The sequence below is a fragment of the Peromyscus maniculatus genome, chromosome 8 (assembly GCF_049852395.1).
Source record: "Peromyscus maniculatus bairdii isolate BWxNUB_F1_BW_parent chromosome 8, HU_Pman_BW_mat_3.1, whole genome shotgun sequence".
NCBI classification, from domain to species: domain Eukaryota; kingdom Metazoa; phylum Chordata; class Mammalia; order Rodentia; family Cricetidae; genus Peromyscus; species Peromyscus maniculatus.
In genome coordinates this window covers 64,844,803-64,867,490 of record NC_134859.1, presented here as the reverse complement: position 1 = coordinate 64,867,490, position 22,688 = coordinate 64,844,803, and the positions used below count along the sequence as shown (strand labels likewise).

The window sequence follows — 22,688 nt, the reverse complement described above, 5'->3', positions numbered from 1 at the left end:
CCTCAAGCCCCTAGGTGGGGAGGGTCTGGGCAGAGGCTGTGCAAGCCATGGCAGCTTGTGCTGGGTGGGAGGGGAGGTAATGGGCTCAGGAGTTGATCTGCTGTGGGCTTCCCAGCAGAGGGAGTTGGGGTGGAGACCTGTCACACGAGGGATCCCCCGCACCCTGCTAACTCATCAAGGCCCCCATCAATTTTGAGACCTCAGATCAGCAACACCAGCTGGGAGCTGCTCACCTGCAAGGCTGAGGCAAGACCAGCTTGGGCTACATAGTGTGACCCTGTCTCACATAAAGACAAATGAAAGGAAAGAAAAGGCAGAGCCGGGCGGTGGTGGTGGTGGTGGCGGCGGCGGCGGTGGCGGCGGCGGCGGCGGCGGCGGCGGCGGCAGCGGTGGTGGTGCACACCTTTAATCTCAGCACTTGGGAGGCAGAGGCAAGAGGATCTCTGTGAGTTCGAGGCCAGCCTGGTCTATAAAGCAAGTTCCAGGACAGCCAGGACTCTGTCTTGAAAAACCAAAAAAGAAAAAAGAAAAAGCAGCATCAAGTCCTTCCCAGACCTACTGAGCCAGAGAGAGAGAGAGAGAGAGAGAGAGAGAGAGAGAGAGAGAGAGAGAGAGAGAGAGAGAGAGAGAGAGAGAGTTTTTATGTGCCTATGTACATGCAAGTGAGAATGTGTCTGCATGTGTATAGAGGCCAGAGGCCAATTCTGAGTCCCTCCTCCTCCTCCTCTTCCTCCTCTTCCTCATCCTCCTCCTTCGAGACAGGGCTTCTCTTTGTAGCCCTAGCTGTCCTGGAACTCACTCTGTAGACCAGGCTGGCCTCGAACTCACAGAGATTCACCTGCCTCTGCCTCTCGAGTTCTGGGATTAAAGGCGTGTGCCATCATGCCTGGCCTTAGTGTCTTCCTTAATCTTTGTCCACCTTATCTTATGAGACCAGGTCTCTCACTGAACCCAAAACTCACTGATTCACTAGGCCGGTGGCCAGTGAGCTCCAGGGGTCTGCCTGTCTCTACTTTCCCAGGAGTGGGATGACAGGGCCACACCCAGCTTAGTTTATGTGGGTGCTGGGGATCCAAACATATACCAAGTATTTTACCAACTGAGCCATCTCCCCAGCCCCCAGTCTCCAGTCTGGAGTTCCCCAGTCTCCCGGGCAGGTGAGGATGGTGGTACCCTTCACACCGAGGCTTCACATGCAGAGAATTTCACCTGTCTTGGCAGGTGCCGGATCGTGGCTGGCTAAACTCTCGGTAAACAGGTCACGGAGCACGACCAACACTCTCTCATTCTTTTAGATGGTCTCAGATTCACTATGTAGGTGAGAATGACCTTAAACTTCAGATCCTCCTGCCTCCACCTCCTAAGTACTGGGGTTACAAGCGTGTGCCAAAACGCCCAAGGTTATACCGTGGTGGGAATCAGACCCACAGCTTTGTGTATGCCAGGTAAGCAAGCACTCTGCCAACTGAGCTACATCCACAGTCCCCAAGCACATAATTTTCTAAGATAGGGTGAGGGTCCTCAGGGTCCTCAGGAACTCTCCGCTGTTATGAAGAGCCCCAGGGCTCACCATACCCTCCAGAAGGTACCTTGTGTGTGAAGCCCAGATCCAGGCCCTGGTCTCTGCTGCCTTGCCATGACCAGAGAATTCCAGACAAGCACAAGCTTCATCGGCTGTCCCCTGGGGACCTGGTTAAACATGCTCCCTCGTGGGGCCATCATTGTCCGGGCTGTGGTGTCTACCAACCCTAACCCATGTATTACTTGAGAACACTTTCACTACAAAACTCAATCAAACACACAGGGTGATTAAAATAAAATGCATTTCATATCAATATTTTCATCGAGAAATTATACAGGAAAGGCCCAAGAAGTCCTTGGGAGTAGACAAAGGTATTTGTTTTCTTAAATACAAAGTATAAATAACTGTACACGATGCAGCTAAATATTAGAGTGGCGGCATGGCGCCTCCTGGTGGTCACCCAAAGAGCTTCCATCAGGAGTTTCATTTTTTTGCCGTTCTCAGCTTCAAGGCTCCAGGGAAGTATGTGAGGGGAAGGAAGGGAGGGGAAGAAAGGGAGGGAAGGAGAGGGAGAGATTCAAGTAGTCCACAACGCTGCTTGGTAGTGCGTGGGGTGCGGGGTATGATGTGAGGGATTTGGAGAAAATCGCACTTCTGTCTCTCCAGACCCCTGACCAGCTGGGAGTTGAGTCCATCACTGAATTCTGTACCAGAAGCTCTAACTCCTGGGCTGTCAGAGCCTTGTACTTCTGGGCTGCTCCAGGGCACTGCCCTTTTTCGCCCCATAGGAGAAGACTGCACCGAAGATATCTTCATGATAACGTTTCTGACTCTGCGGAGGGAAACAGAGGCCAAGGTATCAGCTCTGCTGGACCAGCCCCCTCAGTTCCCGTGTCTAGGCTGACAAGACCCTGGGGCCGCACCAGCTTCCTGGTGACACTGGCACTCACTAGCCCTGCGCCTCCCTGCTTGCTTGGCATGCTGCCTTCACGCCGAGGTTCGGTTTCTCCCCGGCACTGCGTGTGGCCCACCTCAACCTCTTCCACTATCTGTCTAGTGTTCATCCCACACAGCGCCGGCGGATGTGAGCTCTGAGATCAGCATGTGTGGGGCAGGCTGTTCGAGCCTTCCTCTCCCCGGGTCCTGAAGTCAGAGCACACAGCAGCAGGCTGAGGGCTCCGAGAAATCTTACAGCACCTGCTGGTGCTGCTCCCAGCCCTGGTGTCCACAGCCCTGCTCTGCCCCATGAGTACTTTCTGGAGGGGTGCGGGGAGCAGAGCCTGCTGCTCTGACTCCACAGCTGGAGAAAAGGAACACATTGGCTGGACTTCTCAGCTAGCTGGCAGCCAGTGTGGAATGGGAAGTTCTGCCTCCAGGAGCCCAGCCAGTCAGCCCCCCTCAGGTCTCTGCAGTGGTGGAGAGGGGCTCAGGGCACCCCCCCGCCCCCGCCCAGTTCTGCTGTTCTGGTCTTGATTCCAATGGCATGTGACCTTCCCCTACACCCTTCTCTAGGGTCCCACTCCGACTTCCCTTACCTTGAGCTGGAAGAAATAGTCCTCAACCTGCTCCTCGCTCAAGTTCAGCTTGGTGGCCACCAGCTTCTTCAAGGTGGTAGCCACATCCCGGGCCATGCGCACATCTCCACACACATAGAGGTGGCCCTGCTCCCTGTGGAGCACACTGAGTACCTCGTTGGCCAGCTGCTCCTGCAGGATGTCTTGAACATAGACCTAAAGGCAGAGGACATGGTGGGACCATCCCTGGATGCTGAGGTCCCTATGGTCAGGCACACATATGGTCAGGCCATGGGGAGGGGAGGAGGGCCATTGAGGGCTTCAATCAGGACTTCAGCTCAGGATACACGAGTATCCTGTCCAATCCTGGCCAGCGGAACCCACAGATCTTCCCTGGGTTCACCACACTTCAGAGATGCTCCATCAGGCTAATGGCTCTGTCCAGAGCTCTGAGATCCGCCTGCCTATACCCCAGAAAGAAGGGGCTTCCTAGCATGTATCAGTCCCAGCTCTGATTTAGGGCTGGAGTGTAGGCTCCCAGGCTCCCCATTTATAAAGAAGGGCCCGGAGCTGGTCAGGAATCTGCTTTTTCCACATACAATGGCCAATGGTCCAGCAATTGGATCCAAGGGGATCCTCAGGGAATAAGGTTCTGAGCTGAGTCTATACTGACTGCTCATGCCCCTGAAGCACAGTGCCCATTTGAGGGCCCTGGTGGGATCAGCTCCACATTCTGGTCTCGCTGAGCTGAGCATAAAGCCAACTTACAGGACATCTCCCGGCACAGCCCTGCATCCCAGGGCTGCTGGGCACCTACAGCTAGCTGGCTGCGTTGAGATTAGGCTATAGTGTGATTCTAAAGTCATTCTGGGCTTGGTCTTCTCATCATAGTGTTCTTCATACCCCTCGAGGCTGTGCAAGTGTCTCCACTTTGGAGCAGAGGAGCCAAAGGCTCAGAGAGGGAGGCCTGTGTAGCCCGGGCAGTGGCCACCATGCACACTCTGTGGGTTTGCTGGGTGGCTGCACTTACCTTGGGCTTGCCTGGCAGCCGGGAGTAGCCTGTGTGTGCCTGGTGCAGCACTCCTCTGTGGACCATCTCCTGCATCTCTTCACGGTAGAGGTGGTCCTCCTCCGGGTGCCGGCACCCAAACACCAAGGTCATGCGGCCTCCTTTGAGCCCTGTAGGACCCAGAAGGTTGCAGTTACCACACTGGCCACCAGAGGGCAAACCATGACCACCAAGTGCTCAACATGTAAGTTTCTTATTTGGTAGTATCCCATTTTCTAGTTAATGGAGGCACTCTTGAAGAACTCTTCAGTATCCGTTATGACTATGTCAACAGATCGACCTTTCTTTTGTTTGCCATACTGCGTTTTAATTTTACTTTTTCCTTTAAAAATATCACTATAGCCAGTACTTGGGAAACAGGGGCAGGAGGATTGCTCAAATTCAAGGCCAACCTTGTCCATGTAGGGAGTTTTCAGTCCAGCCAGGGATACACTAGCACGATCTTGTCTCTATTATATATATGTGTGTGTGTGTGTGTGTGTGTGTGTGTGTGTGTGTGTGTAACATGCTAAGGGCATCTTTTAGTGAAATATCAGACATTCTGTGACTTCTTTTGTGAAAACCATCACTCCTGACACAGTGTCCTGACAGAGCTGCTACATCAAATGCACGTGGTAAGCCTCGGTGTCCAGGACATCCCAAACAACCTCTTGATTGCCCTTGACTGCGCCGGACTTCACATTCACGGTGTTAAATGCCAAACATTGCTAAAAGCCTCCTTCAGAGGATTCCAGGCATAGAGACATCCTTTCTTTTGGGTTATTTCTCAAATGAAAGGACTATGTCTTTATCTAAGATCTTTTGCTTTCATCTCTTAGCTCTGAGGACTGCTTCACAGGCTCACTCTATGGGTTACTCCACCGACGGCACCAAAGACAAGGCCAGCGTTAAACAAACGAAAACTAACAAACCCAGCAAAATGGGCCGGGGAGATGGCTCAGCAGGGAGAGGAACTTGCCACTAAGCCTGACAAATTGAGTTTGAACCCTACATGGTGGGAGAACCTACATGGTGGGAGAAGAGAAGAAAGTTGACCTCTGACCTCCACGTGTGCATCTGGAAACATGCACCCCTCTAATTACATTAATAAAGAACAACAACAAGGAAACATGGGGGAGACGTGAAGCGGGCAGGGCGCAAACCCTCCAAATCTGTGTACCCACTCACGGGGGGTGGATGGGGTGGGTGGGTGGGTCCAGTGTCATACTTGGATGTGTGTGTGTAATGATCAGATCATGGTGACTAGCATGCTCCCCCTCCTGTACCTCTGTGCTGGGAGTCATGGAGCCGCTGTTGCCAGAAACCGCGGAAGGGGGCGATGCCCGTGCCAGGCCCAATGAGGATGCAAGGCAGGGAGGGGTCCTCAGGGAGCTGGAAGCCACTGACACTGCAAGGAGACAGAAGCGGGGAGACCTTGGTCTTCAGACACCCCAAGTCGGAAGCACATCACGATAGAGCTGGGAGCTAAGCACCTGGTAGGGTGGTACTGTCGGGGTGGAGGGGAACATGGATTCCCAAGCCCTGAGCAAAGCTTTATTCCCCGTGCCCAGGCACGGCACCTCCCACACTCGAGTCTTTTGGTGAAAAGTTTCACTGGACTCTGGACCCCGCCACGATCATCACCATTGTCCCCGCCATTGACTCCACCACACCTTGTGGCCAGATGGTAAAACGAAGAGACCCAGAATTACTGCCCCCACAAACCTTTATGGGCCAAGGGGAGCACTCAGCCCTAAATCCTCCCCTTGTAGCGCAGAATCCCCAAGTCCAGGGGTTCCGAGGGGCCGAGTGGGTGCCTACCTTCGCACAAAGCAGGGTACCGGGTCCTGGGGCTTCAGGCTACTGATCCAAGTGCTGCAGACACCGTGGTGCAGGGGACCCTGACCATCTGCAGAGACAGCACAGATCTAACCAACAACCCCCGTGGCCATCACACAACCCCGCTGGGTGCTCTTCCTACACTGCCAGGCTCCCTTGGGTGCCTAGTTCCCGAATGATGAGCCACTTTCTCTCCCAACTCTCCACACAGAGCAGGGAAGGCTGCGAGGGACTGACGGGCAATTGCTCCCTTTGCTATTGCAGACACCGAGTCACAGAGCAGAAAGAGGAGCAGGTGACTAAAAGTCCTGATGGACTCAGGTCCATGCTCAGATCCCTCACTCTTAATCTAGAGCAGTAGTTCTCAACCTGTGGGTCGTGACCCCTTCAGGAGTCAAATGATGTTTTCATAGGGGTTGCATATCGGATATTAGCATTAAGATTCACAACAGTCGCAAAATTACAGTTATGGAGTAACAGTGAAAATAATTTTGTGATTGGGGGTCATCGCAACATGAGGAACTGTATTAAAGGGTCACAGCATTGGAAAGGTTGAGACCCCCTGCTCTAGAGTATCTCCAAGTGTTTGTCTAGGGACCCTCCAGCACCCCCTGCCAAGGCTCTGCCTACAGCAGTGTGAAGTGATTCCCCAGGGCTGGCCACTGGAGTGTCCTCAGGAAGGAGGCCTGAGCCAGCAGGAGCCCTGGGTGAGGGATGTCTTCTACCCCACTCCCCGACCCCCATCTCTTCTGGCATCTCAGTCTTCCCCGGAAGCCTTTCCTGGGCTTGTAGATACCCCAGTTTCCTCTGGGTTACATTCACTTCCCCATGACCAGACACAGGAAGAAGGCCTCCAGCAACCCGAGTAGTCCTTTGCTTCTGTTCTGCATAAACCGCCCTTCCCAGGGCTCACATGCATCTCCTCTCTTACCCAGTGATGGGGTCTGGTCGGTCTACATACAGGCTCTGCCTAATCTTTAGAAACTGCTCTTTGCCAAGAAGGGAGAACTCTGCGGTGTGGCCCCTGCCCAGCCCTTCCAGCTCAGACAGAGCTCAGTTACAGATGTCAGAACAGGGAGCCAGTCTACCCTGGTGCAGGATCCAAGGCTGAGAGGACAGAACACAGGACCTCCAAGTCTATGGTAGCTGCACACACCCCCACTCACTCCCTCATGATACCCATTGCTTATGGGCACCCACGCAGCCTTATCTTTAAGTATTGGCATGCCCGAACTCTTTACTGGCTCTATGGCTACTCTATGAGGGCAAGGCCTGCTGGCAGAGTTTCCACACCCAGTGTGGCCCCCAGCACGGAGGTGGGACATGGCCACCACAGAATGAGAGTATCGGGAGAGAGAACAATCCATGCAGGACTTCCCCGCATTGGGCTGCATCATTAGGATGGCCAGGAACAAGTGGATTCTCCAGTGCTCAAGGCTCCTCACATTTGAACCCATTCAGCAGTCGAGTCCAACGGTCCGGTGCTTCGCTTCAGCACCTAACCTCCCTGTCTCTGCGTCTCCAGTTATTAACAGGGTGACTCAGAACAAGTGGGTTGGTCACTCCCTGCCTCTCTCTGTCCTCCCTTGTAAAATGCACATGGGAGTCAGATCCTACAGTAATGGATGGTAAACCAAGGGGTGAGCTTCATGCCTGCCTCACGACAATGTGCCCCACACAGCTGCTCCCATTACTGATAACTCTGGCAGGTGGCTGACACTGCACCGTGTAGCCGATAGAGACCAAAGCTCCATCGAGGTGTTGAACTGCTGCCAGGGCGGTTCATCTTGGCCATCAACTTGACACACCCGGGAAGAGGGAGACTCAGTTGAAGAATTGCCGGAGTGGCCCGTGGGCAGGGCTGTGGGGCACGTTCTTGACTGTTAACTGATGGAGGAAGAGTCTAGCCCATGGTGGCCAGTGCTGCCCCTGAACGGGTGGGTGGTCCTGAGTACCTTCAACGAAGGTAGTTGAGCGAGCCAGATGGAACAAGCCAGTAAGCAACATTCCTCCATGGTTCCTGCCTCACGCTCCTGCCTTGGTTTCCCTTGATGGTGGACTGTAGCCTGTAAGCTAAACAAGCCCTTTGTTCTCCTAAACAGTAGTGAAGGTGGCCATGGTGTCTGTCTGTCACAGCCACAGAAAGCAGTATAGTACCGCTGCCCTAGAAGTAACAGGTACTGATGACAGCAGATTCTGCCCGCCTCACCTCGGGTCCGGTAGGTGACCACAGCCACAGTGAGGTGGATCTCTGAGGGGGTGTGGTCCTGGGAGGAGCTGACAGAGTAGTAGCGGGGCTTCAGAAGGGGGAGCTGAGACAGGAGGAAGGCCGTGGGCACACGCAGTGACGGGAACTCCTCCAGCACCTCCAGGAACGTGGGGCTGTTGCTGACCTTCCAGTCATTGTACTCTGAGGGCTAAAAACCAAGGGTACTGTGAGGGATGGGGGTGGGGGGCTGCCATGTGTAGGGGAAGGAGCTGCCCCGCCCAGTATTTTATCCGTTCACTCAACAAACATGGGCAAGGACTGGTGCTGTCCAGGGTGCTGAGGCCACTGTCTTGGAGGGGAAGCAAGGGGCTGGGGCCGCCAGCAGCATTTCTCAGTTGTGCCTAGAAATGTATTATGGGTGGGATTAAGGTGGTGGTGAGGTGGTATTGCAACCCCAGATACTCAGAAGGCTGAGGCAGGAGGGTTCCAAGTTCAAGGCCAGCAGGGTCTACAGACCACGATGAGTTTGAGCCTGGCTAACTTAGAGAGACCTTGCCTCAGAGTAAAATCTAATAGGAAAGAGAGGAGTTTGTCTCAATGGTAGAGCACCTGCCTGGTGTGTGTGAAGGCCCAAGGCCAACCCCTAGGGCCCACAAAACAAGGGCAAAAACAAAACCAAGAGCAAACAACAAAGATCAAAACACAAAAACCTCCCCCAATATTAACACCTCATGGGCAGGGCTCAATGCCCTTTCTTTGGGGAGGGGAGTGGAGGCAGGATCTTGTTCTATAACCCAGATTAGCCCTGAACTCTTTTTGTTGGCTGAGGCTTGTCTCTAACTCACTATCCTCCTGCCTCAGCCTCCTGAGTGCTGGGATCACAGGCATGCACCACCATGCCCAGCTGGGCTCACTTCCTTATTATACTATAATTTGGAACCAGGTGGATCTGGGTTCAAATCGTGGCGAGATGTCCTTCCTAGCTTGGCCTCAGTCCTTGTGGAGTGAGGCGGATAGAGCTTTTCACACAGGGAGGTTGAGGTGGTGGTGATGTGTCCAGCGCCTTTTACAAAGACAACTCATTACCCCAGCCCCCACCAGCCACTCCATCCATTCACCCACCATTGAGTTTGTCCTACCCATGGGAAGACAACGGCCATCCATGGAGGCTGCCCCTCCACAGGCACATTGGAGGAAGTGCACTTTGGCTGTGTGAAGACTACTCTTTGCTGTAAATGTGACTGGATTTACGATCGCCATGGAAACACACCTCTGTGCCGGTGTTTCCAGAGGTTGAACTGGGGAGGACCCACCCTGAATTCCCATGGGCTGAGGCTCCAGACTAAACGAAAAGGGGAAAGTGAGCAGAGCATCCGCGTCCACCTTTCTCGGCCACCTATTCCGGAAGTGGAGCGACCGGCCACCACACTGCTGCTGTCAGGACTCCGCCCTGACCGACGGGACCCTCCTTTCCTTCCGTCACGTATTTTGTCACTGGGGGCAAGTCATGAATACGGGCACATCATACCGACTCTCAGAGAAACTCCTTTACTCAGTACCGCTGTGTACTGAATAAGATGGGGGCAGCCAAGGATGCCCAGCCCTCACCAGACACAGACAAGTCACACCTCAGGGACTCAGGCGGGTGGTCTCAGAGGTCGAACTGGGCTCTGGACTTTGGTTCTCTCCACTCTGTGGAACGCTCCTGCCTCACCCACCCACCACCTCACCTGACACAGGGCCTCCAGCCTCTGCCTTTCAGCCTCGTCTGTGGCCAGGGGGGCCAGCTTGTGCAGCTGCAGCTGGGTGGGAGGGGTGGTGATGTCCAGGAAGTAGGTGAGGGCTTGGTTGATCGAGCAGGGGGGCAGCCTCTTGTCCTGGACCCAGTAGCTGCCTGAATGGAAGGGAGGGAGGTGTCAGCATGGGGAAAGGCTCAACTGGGGTCTCTCAGAAGACTCCTACCCTCCAGCTACGAGGAAGGGAAGACTCTGATGTCTTGACCCCAGACAGAGCAAAGATCAGGCATTGGTGCTGAGGCCGGGCAGCCGGGGCAGGCTGATCGATTGCTCCTACATGGGTACCCATGTTGTTATTGTCCTGACAAGGTAACCACATCCTTCTGTGACCCTTGCATGTGTCTGGCACCCTCAGGGGAACTGCTCACTCATAGTGACTGAGTCCACTGGAGACCGATGTATATCCCAGGGGCTAGTCACTCATTTAGAGAAAGATTTATAGCTACAGCCCCCTGGGATACCAAGTCAAGAGGCTCCATGTGAACAGGTCAGTATAAATTGAGGTGGCCAGGCTTCAGGGGTCCCAAAAGACACCATTCAGAGAAGTCACAGAATCTGGGGCAAGCAGACCCAGGTTCAAACCGGCTCCTCACTTCCCAGTTGAGTGTCTGAACCCTGTGGCCTCCAGCTGCTTCCTTGAGAGACAGATGAGATAACACAGGCCGGTCTGGCACCGGCCATGAGGAAAACCACACTTGGGAAGTGGTTGGCACGGTGCCTGGTCCACAGGTGTTTACTACATGTCAGCACATTTCTTTTATTACTCTCCCTCTCCTCCCTTCCTTCTGGAGAGAAGGATTGTGTTATCAATGGCATCTCATCTGGACCACGTCTGTATCCTTACAGCCCCAAGGATGCCTCAAGCCCCTTGTCTTGGAGGTTCAGGCTGACTTGCTTTCTTCCTGGTGGTGGGGGGACACTGCCAGGTTTTGCTTCTCTGATGCCTCCTCTGAGGCGGGAGGACACACTCGTGGAGTCATCACTACCGGGGGAGGCCGGGGAGTTTCTCCCATGAGCTGGGACTGGAGCACACCAGGACAAACACAGCCCCAGTCCTCAGGGATGGGGGTGAGGGGAACGGGTTTTTCCAGGGGCCCAGGGCTCACCGCTTTCATCCAGCACCTCCAGGCACACGGTTTGGTGGGGTGAAGGACAATCCACAACTCGCTCCAAGATCCCCTGGACCAGGGCTGTCTGGTTGCCTGGGAAAATCCCAAGGTGTTCCCCAGGCAGGTAGCTGGGGCCTCGGCTGCCCTCGGAGGAGAGCTGGACAAGGAGGGTGGTGCGGCTACAGAAGGAAAAGGGAACCCTGGGTAACTGCCGGCCTCCCTAGCATAAGCTCTCCTATCACCTTCCTGCTGGCTCCCTCCAGCCTCGGCCACCAGCCAGAGTTTGCAGCAGGACTTCCCCTCAGCTGGGGACCCTCAGAGCTCCATAGTTTTCCAGAGGAGTTTGGCCACAGCTCTCCCTAGCAGGGGACACAGTCCAGAGGGCTTGGCCACAACCCTGCCATAAAAAGCATCTTCCCAGGGGGTGTGGGCATTGGAAGGAGCCTTTTCTTGTCTCCAGAACAAATTCTGTTCTCATTGGAACCGAGGTCAGTTTCCCCCATGGATAGGGGTTAGGAAGAGGGAAGATAACACAGATACAAGCTACAGACCACCCGTGACCCTCGACTCCCTGGCTGAGGAATTTCCATCCTTGTCCAATAGCCTCACAAAAGGTCTGAAGACTCAAGTGGTCTGAGTATCCCCTGGTCACTCCTTTTAGAGAGTTCAGAGAGGAGGAAGAGCCAGTGAGGCAGACACCTGGTTCCCAAATCGGGCACAGGCAGGGGTGCCAAGGACTAGCAGAGAAGCTGGTCCCGAAGGTGGCATCCTCGGCAGGCATGTCTCCCCTGCCCATGTACAGACTGGCTTGCTCTGGTCCTTTATTCATCCCAGAGCAATCGTGGAACACCGGCCAGGCATCCCTCGTCCTTACCTGGACTTCTCACTCTGCAGATTCTGCCGGGATTTCAGCCTCATGGTGAACACATTCTTGGCGTGCATACTGCTGAGAGCTGAGGGGACAGAGGCTGAGATGGCACAGGGCTCCTGTGCTGTGGTGGGGGAGCCCCTGCGCTGTGGTGGGGGAAGCCCTGTATGCTGAGACGATTACCCCTGCAGGCTACCCTTGCTCTTGCTGTTCTGTTAGGCTTTCCCTCCCCCATTATTCGTGAGTCACAAGTAAAGGAAGACCCTGGGCCTGACTGGATGTGGTGACCCAAGTCTGTAATGCCAGCACTTGGAGGTAGAGGGAGGAAAGTCAGGAGTTCGAGGCCATTCTTGGCCATATAGCAAGTTTGCCACCAGTCTAGGCCACAGGAGACCCTGTCCCAGCTACCTGCCTCCACATACACACAGAGGGGACTACCTGCCTCCACATACACACAGAGGGGACTACCTGCCTCCACATACACACAGAGGGGAAAAACCGTAACTAAAACTAAACAACCGAAAAGATCCCCATGGACAGTGGCTTTGCGGCTGGGAAGTACCAGGAGACTCAGAGTAGACAATGAAAGCACCCAAAGTCTCCGGCCACCGTCCCAATTTGGGATTCTCAGAACACAGCAGAGATACAGCTAGGCACATCCTAACGTGCAGACACCTTTGTGATGTCTGGACTCAGGGAACCCAGTGTGTCACCCAGGATGGGCGGAGCTGAGCCACTGACTGCTGCCCTGAATCGCCCCAGAAGCCTTCTTCATGGCCTGCGGCTCCCTTGGGAAGACTGACTCCAACCCCCTTTTCCCCACCCACATGCTACCACTCGCTTCATTTCCTTGAGCTGTGACTTCTTCTGATTTGCCACAGGCCAAGTGGCAAGCCAAGCGTCATAGGTCAGTCCATGTGGGTCAAGAGGCTGGCACAGTGCCTGGCAGAGTTGCCCCCCTCCCCCACCCACTGATGCTGGCTGCCTGCTCCCACTACCTCTCTCTCAGGGCTTCCTTCTGACCGCTTTTCCTCTGAGCCTGAAGTCCTGTACCAGGGAGACAGATACCCGGCCGTCCCAGCGGACTGCCTTCACTTAGAAGAACGTGGTAGATTCCTTGACTACTGGTTCAGGGCTCAGATAGCCTCAACCCAGGCAGGAAAGACCAGTAGGGTGCAGAGGGGCTGGTACCTTTGTTGAGGTCGAAAGGCTCTGGGCTCTGGGTGAGCCTGTATTGGTGTGGCTCCCAGACTGCGTTGGAAATGTAGCGTTTCGGGATCTGGATGTGATGTTTGCTTCTAACATCAAACGTCTCACAGGCCGCCTGGAAAGTTAGGCAGAGTGGCGTCTATTATCACCATCACCACCCTTCACCATGGGTCAAATACTGAAAGGATGCATCCCAAAACTCCTAGGTATGTTGTCTAATGGGGACTGAAGGGGCTCAGAAAAGCCCAGGCTTGGTACACAGTGGCCACTGATATTATAATGAGTATTGAAGTGGCCATCATATACTTATCCTCTTCCCACATAGTGAGGGAGGTCTGGGGCTTCCCCATCCTAACAGAAAACCTCATGGAGGAGGCCCGAGTCTTAGAACCAAGTCTGCTGGGCTTCCAATTGCTGCCCTCTCACTTCAGAGATATGTTCCCTCCATCAGCAGGGCAGAGTCCAGAAAGTAAAGATTTGAGGAGAAAACAGCCAGGTCGTAAGAGGTCAGCAGTGTGGTCCCTGACCCCACCTCTGCAGAGCTGGGAGACTGAAGCAAGGCACCATTGTTAAAAGGTGGCCAAGACTTTCAATAGGGAAGTCCTTAAGCCAGAGAAGTTCAGGACAGGGAGCTGATCTGCCGCCTTCTCCCACCCAGAGCAATCCACCTGACACTCTTCTTGCTGGGGTGGGGGTTGGGGAGAGCCGCTTTGACCTGAGACATCAGGCCCATAGCCCTGGCTTACACCTGGCAGAGGTCATGACCCCCGGGACACCAGGCTCAGATGTGTTTGGTGTGAATGCATTACATCCTGGCTGGCTGGGAACTGACCCGGAAGGTTTGCACAGCCCAGCTGCGGAAGGCATCCTCTTGCCCGCTGAGTTCGTCCCCTTCTCCTGTCAGGGCAAGCTGAGAGGCTCCCAGGTGGGAGAGTTTCTGGTCGATGTCATGAGCAAAGGCGCAGAACTGAGGGTACATGCTGGAGCCAAGGCCAAACACGGCATACCTGCCCAGGAGAAAACACACACACGGAGACGTCAGGACGCACGGCGGCAGCAGCAGCCACGGTCTGCAGGGACAGCCCTACACTCCCGTGCCCGCTGCGTCACATCACAATCTGGCCTTCCTTAGTCATGTGACCAATGCACTCTTGGCCTGCAGACCTGCAAGGGGGACTTGGTTTCTGTGTCTTGATCCTCAACCCACTTAGAAGACAAACCTCAGACCAGGGACTCTACCCTTGGACGTCTCTAAGAAGACGCCCTGTGTACATCCAGTTCCATGGTCTGATCCCAAATGGCCCAGGAGGCAGGACTGTGGAAGGGTGCCTCACCTGAAGGTGTTGGTGAGTTCTCTCAGCATGAACAGAGCTTTCTTCAGAGTCTACAAAGACAAGGAACCAGAGTTCTCAGGCCTGGACCCACAAAACCGCCGCTTGCCTTTCCTGCTACGGTTCATTTAAACCTTGGCCACGCCGAGCAGGCCAAGAATCCAGATCCACGGGACAGGCCACTGGACAAGTCTAGCTGAGCCAGCTCACATGGGGCCTGCCCCTCAGTGAGAGACCCAGAAGTCCCTGGTATCCCCATTTAGTCCTGGAAGAGCACAGGCTCCCTCAAAAAGAATATGAACCTCGCTCCTTGCTTGGAACTTGGTAGGAGCAACAAATTCTCTAAAATACTTTGATTTTTCCAGGGAACTGTTTTAGGCAGCATTTTAGGGACCCATCATATAGTGGGGAGCTATGACTTTGGTAATCTTTTCTCATGCGGTTTCTTTTCAATGGCCTTTTCATCCCTCCAAGCACTAGAGAGACAAGCTCAAATGGGTGCTAAACAAGCCTTCAGATCTCGCTCATCCTTGCCTCTGCTCAAAACACAAGAGCAAGCAGGCCTGGGTGAGGCGGGCTAGACAAAATTCATGCTTTTGGCCCATTTTCCCTTTGTGAGAATGAAACATTTTCTTTGAATAGGAATTCTTTTTTTTTAAGAAAGATTTGCATCTGAGAGTGTGTCTGGGTATGTGAGTGCGGGTGTCCAGGGGGGCCAGAAGTCAGCTCTGGGTCCCCTGGAGCTGAAGTCACAGGAGGTTGTGAACCACCGGATGTGAGTGTTGGGAATGAAGTATGGTCCTTTGGATGGGCAGCAAGTGCTCTGAACTACTGAGCCATCTCTCCAGCCCCTAACTATGAATTCTTGTTGAAAGGGAACTTGAGACAAGATTTCCTATAAAGTCCAGGCTGGGCCCAAATTTGCAATTCTCCTACCTCTGCCTCCCAAGTGCTAGGGTTACAAGTGTGCATCACTATGCCCAGTTAAACAAGAATGTTTGAATTTTAAAAGAGGGTGGCTGTGGCTACTGAGAGCTCTCAGCAGGTAAAAGTGGCCCGAGGGACCCACATTGTGGAAGCTGAGAACCGCCTCCCTCAAGTCCCCCCACATGTGAGCTGTGGCACTTGCACACGTACACGTGTGTGTACAGACAAACAAACAAGAAAGAAATGTAATGACGATTACCCCCTCAGATAATCTAAAACTAGAAGTCAAGGCTGGCCAGTCCACAAGAAGGCATTGTGTGCCCCTGGGAAAGTGGCACAAGAGGGACCCAGAGTGGCCTGAGCACTTACTTCCAATGCCAATGCCCTCTTTGGGTCATTCTGTGTCCCCTGGACCCTTCTCTTGATCCCCCCAAGTCCCTCCCCCCATGACCAGGATGCCGGGCCACCCACCTGCCCATTGCTGGGGCAGTCTCCATTCCCAAACGTGCTCGTCACCACCAGCAGCAGCTGCTCCTCTTCCAAGGTGCTTGCCTTGTACTGGTTCATGCAGACAACCTGCGTGTCACACAGGCGACATCAGCCCTCAGCTCCCAGGAGGCCCTCTGCGCTCACCCCGGATGCCTGCCACCTAAGTGTGTACCTTGGTGTTGAAGGCGTGGCTGAACAAGGCTGCCAGGTCCCAGGCTAGCGCTTCAGACTTCCCTGTCTCAGTAGCGAAGAGGACTGTGGCTCTGACTCGGGAAGCCATGGCCTTTCGCATCAACATGGAAGCAAAGAACACCACTCTGTGGGGATGGACAGACAGACAGATGCTGTGCTGAGTCAGCTTCCAGAAGAGACTAGAGCAGGGACAACACCGGGGGGGGGGGGTGGTGGTGGGAGGAAGCAGCCTCCACCTCTCACTGACTGGTGGCCCCTGTCCACCCTGACTCAGGCCCTTTGGGAAGTTTGGGATGCCAGAAGCGAATGGGTCTCGGAACTGGTGTCTAGAGTCCTAGGTGCCAACCCCAAAAAGAACATTCTCCGTATGCCCTGCCCTTCATGGCGGGCACAGGGAGGCTGCCTCTGTGAAAGGGACACCGTGTGGACAGCAATCCTGTCCACCTCCACGTACTTCCCCAAGACTCTGAACCGGATCTCTCTCCTCCTGGGCCTCAGCTTCCCGTCCTGCCAGATGTGAGTCTTCCAGGGATCGATCTGCAGGAAAGAAGGGAGATGTCATGGTGCGGGATGGCTGGGCTCAGGCTGGGGGGTGCTGGAGAGGCAGAGGACCCTCGAGAGCACTCATGGAAGCCCACCGCACCCACATCACCAAACTTCAGCCAAGGGGCACCTTCCAGGCCCCACATGGAGCCACATAGCAGCGGGCACTTGACTTTCTTCATTAATGTCCCAGAAGGTAGAGGCCCACCTGCTTTTATCATCCCTTTATTGGGTACGCTAGATAATACGTAACCGAATCTGGGGACTTTAGAGGGGACAAGGTGGCCCTCAGCTGGCACGCGCTGCCCTGGGCAGTCACACTACATCATCTCTGCAGCCGAGCTGCTGCAGGATGGGGAAGGTGGAGGGGCTTCTCCCTGACCTGATAGTAGTAGAACGGAGAGAGGACGTAGTTCAGCATCTCCTGGTGGAACACAGGCGTGATGCTCCCAGACACGGGAGGGACCAGCCAAATCCAGTCTGCAGGGCAGCCTCCTCGGGCCCGGTACTCATTCTTCATGTGCTTCATGAAGGACTCTGAGGCTGTGTGGTGATCCATGATGGTCACGTTCTGCTTCTGATGGAGAAGAAGATGGAGTGGGCTGAGATGAGGGCAGGAGAGGAGAGCGAGCGAGCGGGGAAGGTGGGTGATCTAAGCAGTGGCTCTGCCTCTGTTCCTGGTCCTCTACTGATGGCTGCAGAAATACACACAAGTCCACAGACTTAGAGACCTAGGCCGTCATCACAGCCACTCACAGGGCAGCCAGCCCTCAGTCACATGATAGCTTTCCTTCAGACCCTCTAGGAGCATCTAGAAACTCATATGCACAGGGCTCCATGCATTGCCAGCAAACAGCAAGCCTCAGATGTGGGCCACTCACACAGCACCACCTTGTTTCAGGTAAAGGAGATATGAACTCCAAAGCAGCTCCCTTGGTGGAGTGCTTGCCTGGCATGCACGAGGCCCTACGTGTCTGTAATCTCAGCACACGGTGGTACAGGCAGAGGATCAGGAATTCAAGGTCATCCACAGCTACATAGGGAGTTCCAGGCCAGCCTGGGCTACCGGAGATTCTGTCTCCAAAACAAGCAAACACAAAACCATCCTAGTCACCTGTGGGGATAGGGAGGACCAGTGTGTAGGGGAAACGAGCCATAGCATCTTAAAATTAGAGGATATGAAGTCTGAACTAGCCTGGAGTGATCCTGTAAAAGCAAAGTCTGGAGATCCATTCAACCAAGAGTTCATGACTGAGGAGATGGCAAAGTGGGTAAGGGTATTTGTCACCAAGCCAGATGAGCCCCATCCCAGGAACCCACACAGTGGAAGGAGAGAACCAACTCCTGAAAGTTGTTCTCCAACTCTCACACTAAGTAAAGAAATGTTTAAAAAATATCTTTGAAAGAGAAGTATGTTTAACATGGTGGTCAAAACTCTGTCCTCTCGTTAGCCTTGTGACTTTGAGCTACGGGTTCATTAACCTTGACAAACCTCAGTTCCTTCATCTGTAAAATGGGAGGCAGCGGTTAATGTATGAGTTCCTACACCGTGAGGTTGCTGACAGAACGTGAAGCATCCTAAGCTCTCGTGGGTGTTATCTGCTCCCACCCATCTGCCAAGGACTGTGAAAGGCCACGGGCAAAGGAGAGTTGGCACAGATCTCCATGCACTGCCAGCAAACAGCCAGTCTCTGCGGGGGGGGGGGGGGGGGGGGGGGGGGCTGAAGATGGACGTCAGCCATTTTCATCAGGCCGGCTGGGATTTGTGAGGGAGGCAAGCAAAGGCTGCTTGGGAGAGACAGCAGAGAAGAGCTAGCGTCAAAGATAGACCCAGGGGAGACATGGGAGTCAGGACAGCTGCAAAGAGAGGGAAAGTCTTGAGAGAAATGGATTCAAAGTGGCCAAGGGAGGGGCATTCCTGGGGGAGGACGCCATGTGAGCCAAGGTTGGCAGGTATCACCGGATGCTCAGCTCTTGAGTCTAGCCACATTAACTCACATACAGCTGCTGCTAGACTCGTGGTAGGGCTCCGTGCTGGTGGGCCCGTCATAAGACAATATCCTCAGTCAAGAATACACAGAATGGGCACTGGGGTGTAGCTCGGCTGCAGGGTGCCAGCCTAGCCTGCACCAAGCCCCGGGTTCAATCCCTAGTACCACATTATAAAACAAACAGCTCACACCTGTAATCCCAGCACTCTGCAGGTAGATGCAAGATCAGAAGTTACATAGTGAGTTTGAGGCCAGCCTGGGGTGCATGAGACTCCATCTCAAATCTTTTTTAAAAAGCACCTTGGGTTCCAACCCTCTTAGCTTGACTACACGGCACACTGTAGTGCCAGCTGCTGGCCCTTTCAGCTGGCATGGCTGGTTGAGGTGTGACTTGCTTCTGCTGCCCAGCTTCAAAGGAGCACCCAGCCACCACCCTTAGTTAGTCTAGGAAAAAACAAAACCCAAAATCCTTATACAGTTAGCCGTACATGCCTGTAAACACAGATATTCTGGAGGCTGACGCAAGTTTAAAGCCTGCCTAGACAACAGAGTGATTCAAGGCTAGCCTGGGTAACCTTGTCTCAAAATAAAAACTAAAAAGGGGGCTGGAGAGAAGTCAAACTCCAAGTACTGTAAAATCAAGCAACAGACCCAAGTAGGGGGACTGGAGAGGTGGGTCAGAAGTTAAGAGCACTGGCTGCTCTTCCAGACCACCGGGGGTTCGATTCCCAGCACCCACATGGCAGCTCACAACCGGCTGGGACTCCAGCCCCAGAGGATCTGATGCCCTCTTCTGGCCAGGCTCTGCACACATGGGGTACACAGGTGTACACACAGGCAAAACACCCATATACATAAAATAAAATGAAAACAAATACATATAATAGTAAAAGATTTAAAAAAAAGATTTTTGAAAACCCCAAGTAAAGTTGCTCTGGATTCACAGTGCCTTCACACCCTTGTAAAGGGAAAAATCTCCCCAAGTGGAGCCAGAGTGAGCCAGGGACCATCTGTGCACATATACAGTGCCTTTGGATGTCTGAACAGGTCCCATGGAGCAGTTGATGGCTGTGACAAGCATAGACACACCACCCACGTATGCCGAGTGCCCCCTGGGGACCAAGAGAGCTGTCAAAGGTGTCTTATAAATGGTCAGTTAATTTAGCGAGGGTGTGGAGAGGGGAGTACTATCGCCACTCTTGGTTTTCTTTAGTTTGGCTCTATGAGAAATAATTCATGGAGTTGCCCAGGCTGGCCTTGAACTCACCATCCCTCTGCTTCATCCTCCTGAATGCTGGACTTACAGGCATGCTCTATCATGCCTGGCTACAGCCGTCCCCAGGTCCCAAAGGGACCAGGAGCACAGGGACAAAGCTGAAGAGGGACAGAGAAGCGTAAGTAACCCCTGCTCACGTGGATGGGGGCTCACCTCCATCCCTCCAGCCACTCCGTAACTTCCCATCCTCTGCCATGGGCTAGACTAGCAGTGTAGCAGTGAGCTCAGTTAAGATCCCAGCCCCACGGAGCACCCAGCAGCTCACATTTCCAGCAGAGGAAAGAAACAACCAAGAAAGAGAGAGGTGGACCTGTGACCTGATGCCGGAAACTACCCGAACAGAACTAAGTTAACGGAAGTAGAAGGAAAGCTGGAGGAAGGGCCGCAGGGGAGAGCAGTGTCCAAGGAGGCCTGGTCCAGGAGGGCCTCTTCACGGAAATGGGTGGCTGAAGCCTAGAAGAAGGGGAGGAGCTGGTCATGGGATGATTTATAGAAAGAAGATTCTAGGTAGAAGGAAAAGCAAGGGAGCCATCGAGATGGCTCAGGGGACGACAGAGGTGCCTGCCAAGCTGAGTTCAAATCCTAGGAGTGAAAGTAGAAAACAGATTCCTATTAATTCTCCTCTGACCTTTACACACACACACCGTGGCACGGACTTGGAAGTGCTACGGTCCTGTGGGAGGATCCTTTTTTGCTGAGTTTTTGAAGCCTGCAAGGATTTCAGATGATGCAGAGAGACAGAAGCCAGACTGGAGTGGCGGAGGAAGTATGGGGAGATGGGCCTGGTTGGCTGTACCAGGAGCAGGAGCATGAGAGGGAGCCCAGGGGCTGGTAGGAACTGTTGGCTAACTGTTCATTCCTGTTCTGCAGCCCGCAGCTGAAACAGCCTCTCTGTGCTCTGGGGAATGACAGGGCAGGGAGAGGGGCCCTGGAGATGCAGCCAGGAGGGAGAGTCTCTAAGTGACATCCTCGAGCAATGGAAGCAGAGCCACATACAGCGCTCAAGGGCAGGGACAGGCAGGCTGGGGAGGAAGGGAGTTGCCAGAGCTAGAGCTGCACAAACACAGGATGCTGTGGGACGTCTCTCTGTACGCTGTGAATATGTGTTGCTCTGATTGGTCGATAAATAAAGTTGCATTGACCTATGGCAGGGCAGGATAAGGTTAGTCAAACTGAAGACTAGATGAAGAAGGGTGGAGCCAGGGGAGATACCAGCCTGCCACCCAAGGAGCAACATGCCAGCAGACTGGTAACTCCATGGCCACATGGCGATACATAGATTAATAGAAATGGGTTCATTTAAGATGAAAGAGCTAGCTAGCAAGAAGTCTGCCACAGGCCACACAGTTTGTAAATAATATTAAGCTCCTGAATGATTATTTTGTAAGTGGCTGCAAGACTGCAGGGCCCAGCAGGAAGGGAGAAATGTACCACTACAACAGGAAGCATGAATGCATGCATGCGTGAATGAACGATGCTGTACAGGGGGAATAGCAAGAACCAGATAAGTAGCTGGATCAAGTCACCTTCTTACCAAAGCCTCTACCCACCCACAAGACGCCTGGCATACCTGGAAACTATGGAGCACAGCTACGTTGATCTCTGTGACAGCCCGGTCTTTCCAGAGGGAGGCCAGTGTGTGGGTCTCCAGGCCCATCCTCCTGCCCACTTCCTACAGAAGCCAAGTGACAAGGGTGAGGCCGTTGTGGGGACCCGCCCACCAGCCTGCTCCTCCAGCTGGCCCAACTGGGTAGCCTTGTCACCTCCAGGATATTGTAGCGCTGCGTGTCACAGAAGTCTCGAACTCCAATCTCCGTGCCCATGTACCAACCATTGAAGGGGCAGGCTGGGAATTCAAGGCCACCCACCTCCAGCAGCATGTTGGCTACAGCAGGTAGGGCATACCACTTCAGCCCGAGCTCCTGGAACCACTCGTACCTGGCCAGGAGTAGGGGAGAGCCAGCTGCGGTTAGGGTCTTCTTCTTTGCCCACTCCCCTCAATCAAAAAAATAATTAACTTCAGTGAAAGAGTCAACCAAAGAAATTGACTTTTTGAGACAGGGTCTCATATCCCTGGCCTTGATTTTATGTAGCTGAGGGTGGCCTTGAACTTCTGATTCTCCTGACTCCTATCTCCCAAATGTTGGAATTACAGGCATGTATCATCAAACCCAGTTTATGCAGGGTTGGGGATCAAAGCTCAGGCTTCGAGCATGCTGAGCAAGCATGGTCAACTGAGCCATATTCCCAGTACTAGAAAAGTCCTCTTTAAGAGTTGATCTCAGTCACCCAACCGGGAGAGGTAACAGGGCACACTAGGAGTCATTCATTAAATAATACGTCTCTTTATTCAGTCATTCATGAAAATGGATGAGGTATATGCCAGGCTAGACGCTGAGACTCCAACTGAAGGCAGCGACTGGCTAAGGACTCTGGCACCAGACAGCTGGGGCTCTAATTCTGCCTCAGCACTGACTAGGGTGCTTTTAGCCTCTCTGAGCCTCGGTATCTCCATCATTAACATAGAGACAATAGCATCAAACTCATGGGATTATTACAAACAGAGCATCCTTCACTGGATAGTTAGTCATTCCATAAATATCTATAACTAAGTACCTACTATATGCATTGCACCTTGTGGACAGTGGGGATATACTGATGAAAAGCAAGATTCTATTCTCAAAGAAGTTTCAGCCCAGCGTCTAGACTATAGACCGCAAAGAGGTACACCAGTACACCAGTAAGAAAATGAGAAACATCTCAAAGAAGTTACAGCCTAGCATCTCGACTATAGACCACAAAGAGGTACACCAGTAAGAAAATGA

General features: G+C 53.5%; 1 protein-coding gene across 2 annotated transcripts in view; it reads right to left on the bottom strand.

The window, feature by feature from the left end:
* Positions 1-1,806: 1,806 nt before the first annotated feature.
* Nos2 (nitric oxide synthase 2) overlaps positions 1,807-22,688 on the bottom strand; it is a 40,584-nt gene continuing 19,702 nt past the window's right edge. For both annotated transcript variants that reach the window (XM_042282464.2, XM_015996155.3), the window contains 18 exons: positions 21,627-21,801; positions 21,434-21,535; positions 16,979-17,173; positions 16,508-16,590; positions 16,034-16,178; positions 15,844-15,948; positions 14,449-14,498; positions 13,947-14,121; positions 13,097-13,229; positions 11,912-11,990; positions 11,035-11,216; positions 9,863-10,026; positions 8,133-8,340; positions 5,906-5,993; positions 5,371-5,492; positions 4,067-4,215; positions 3,058-3,252; positions 1,807-2,354 (listed from right to left, as the gene is read on the bottom strand). In XM_042282464.2, the coding sequence (XP_042138398.1) occupies positions 2,256-2,354; positions 3,058-3,252; positions 4,067-4,215; positions 5,371-5,492; positions 5,906-5,993; positions 8,133-8,340; positions 9,863-10,026; positions 11,035-11,216; positions 11,912-11,990; positions 13,097-13,229; positions 13,947-14,121; positions 14,449-14,498; positions 15,844-15,948; positions 16,034-16,178; positions 16,508-16,590; positions 16,979-17,173; positions 21,434-21,535; positions 21,627-21,801 (2,449 nt within the window). In that variant the 3' untranslated portion in view covers positions 1,807-2,255. The remainder of the gene's footprint in view (positions 2,355-3,057; positions 3,253-4,066; positions 4,216-5,370; positions 5,493-5,905; positions 5,994-8,132; positions 8,341-9,862; positions 10,027-11,034; positions 11,217-11,911; positions 11,991-13,096; positions 13,230-13,946; positions 14,122-14,448; positions 14,499-15,843; positions 15,949-16,033; positions 16,179-16,507; positions 16,591-16,978; positions 17,174-21,433; positions 21,536-21,626; positions 21,802-22,688) is intronic.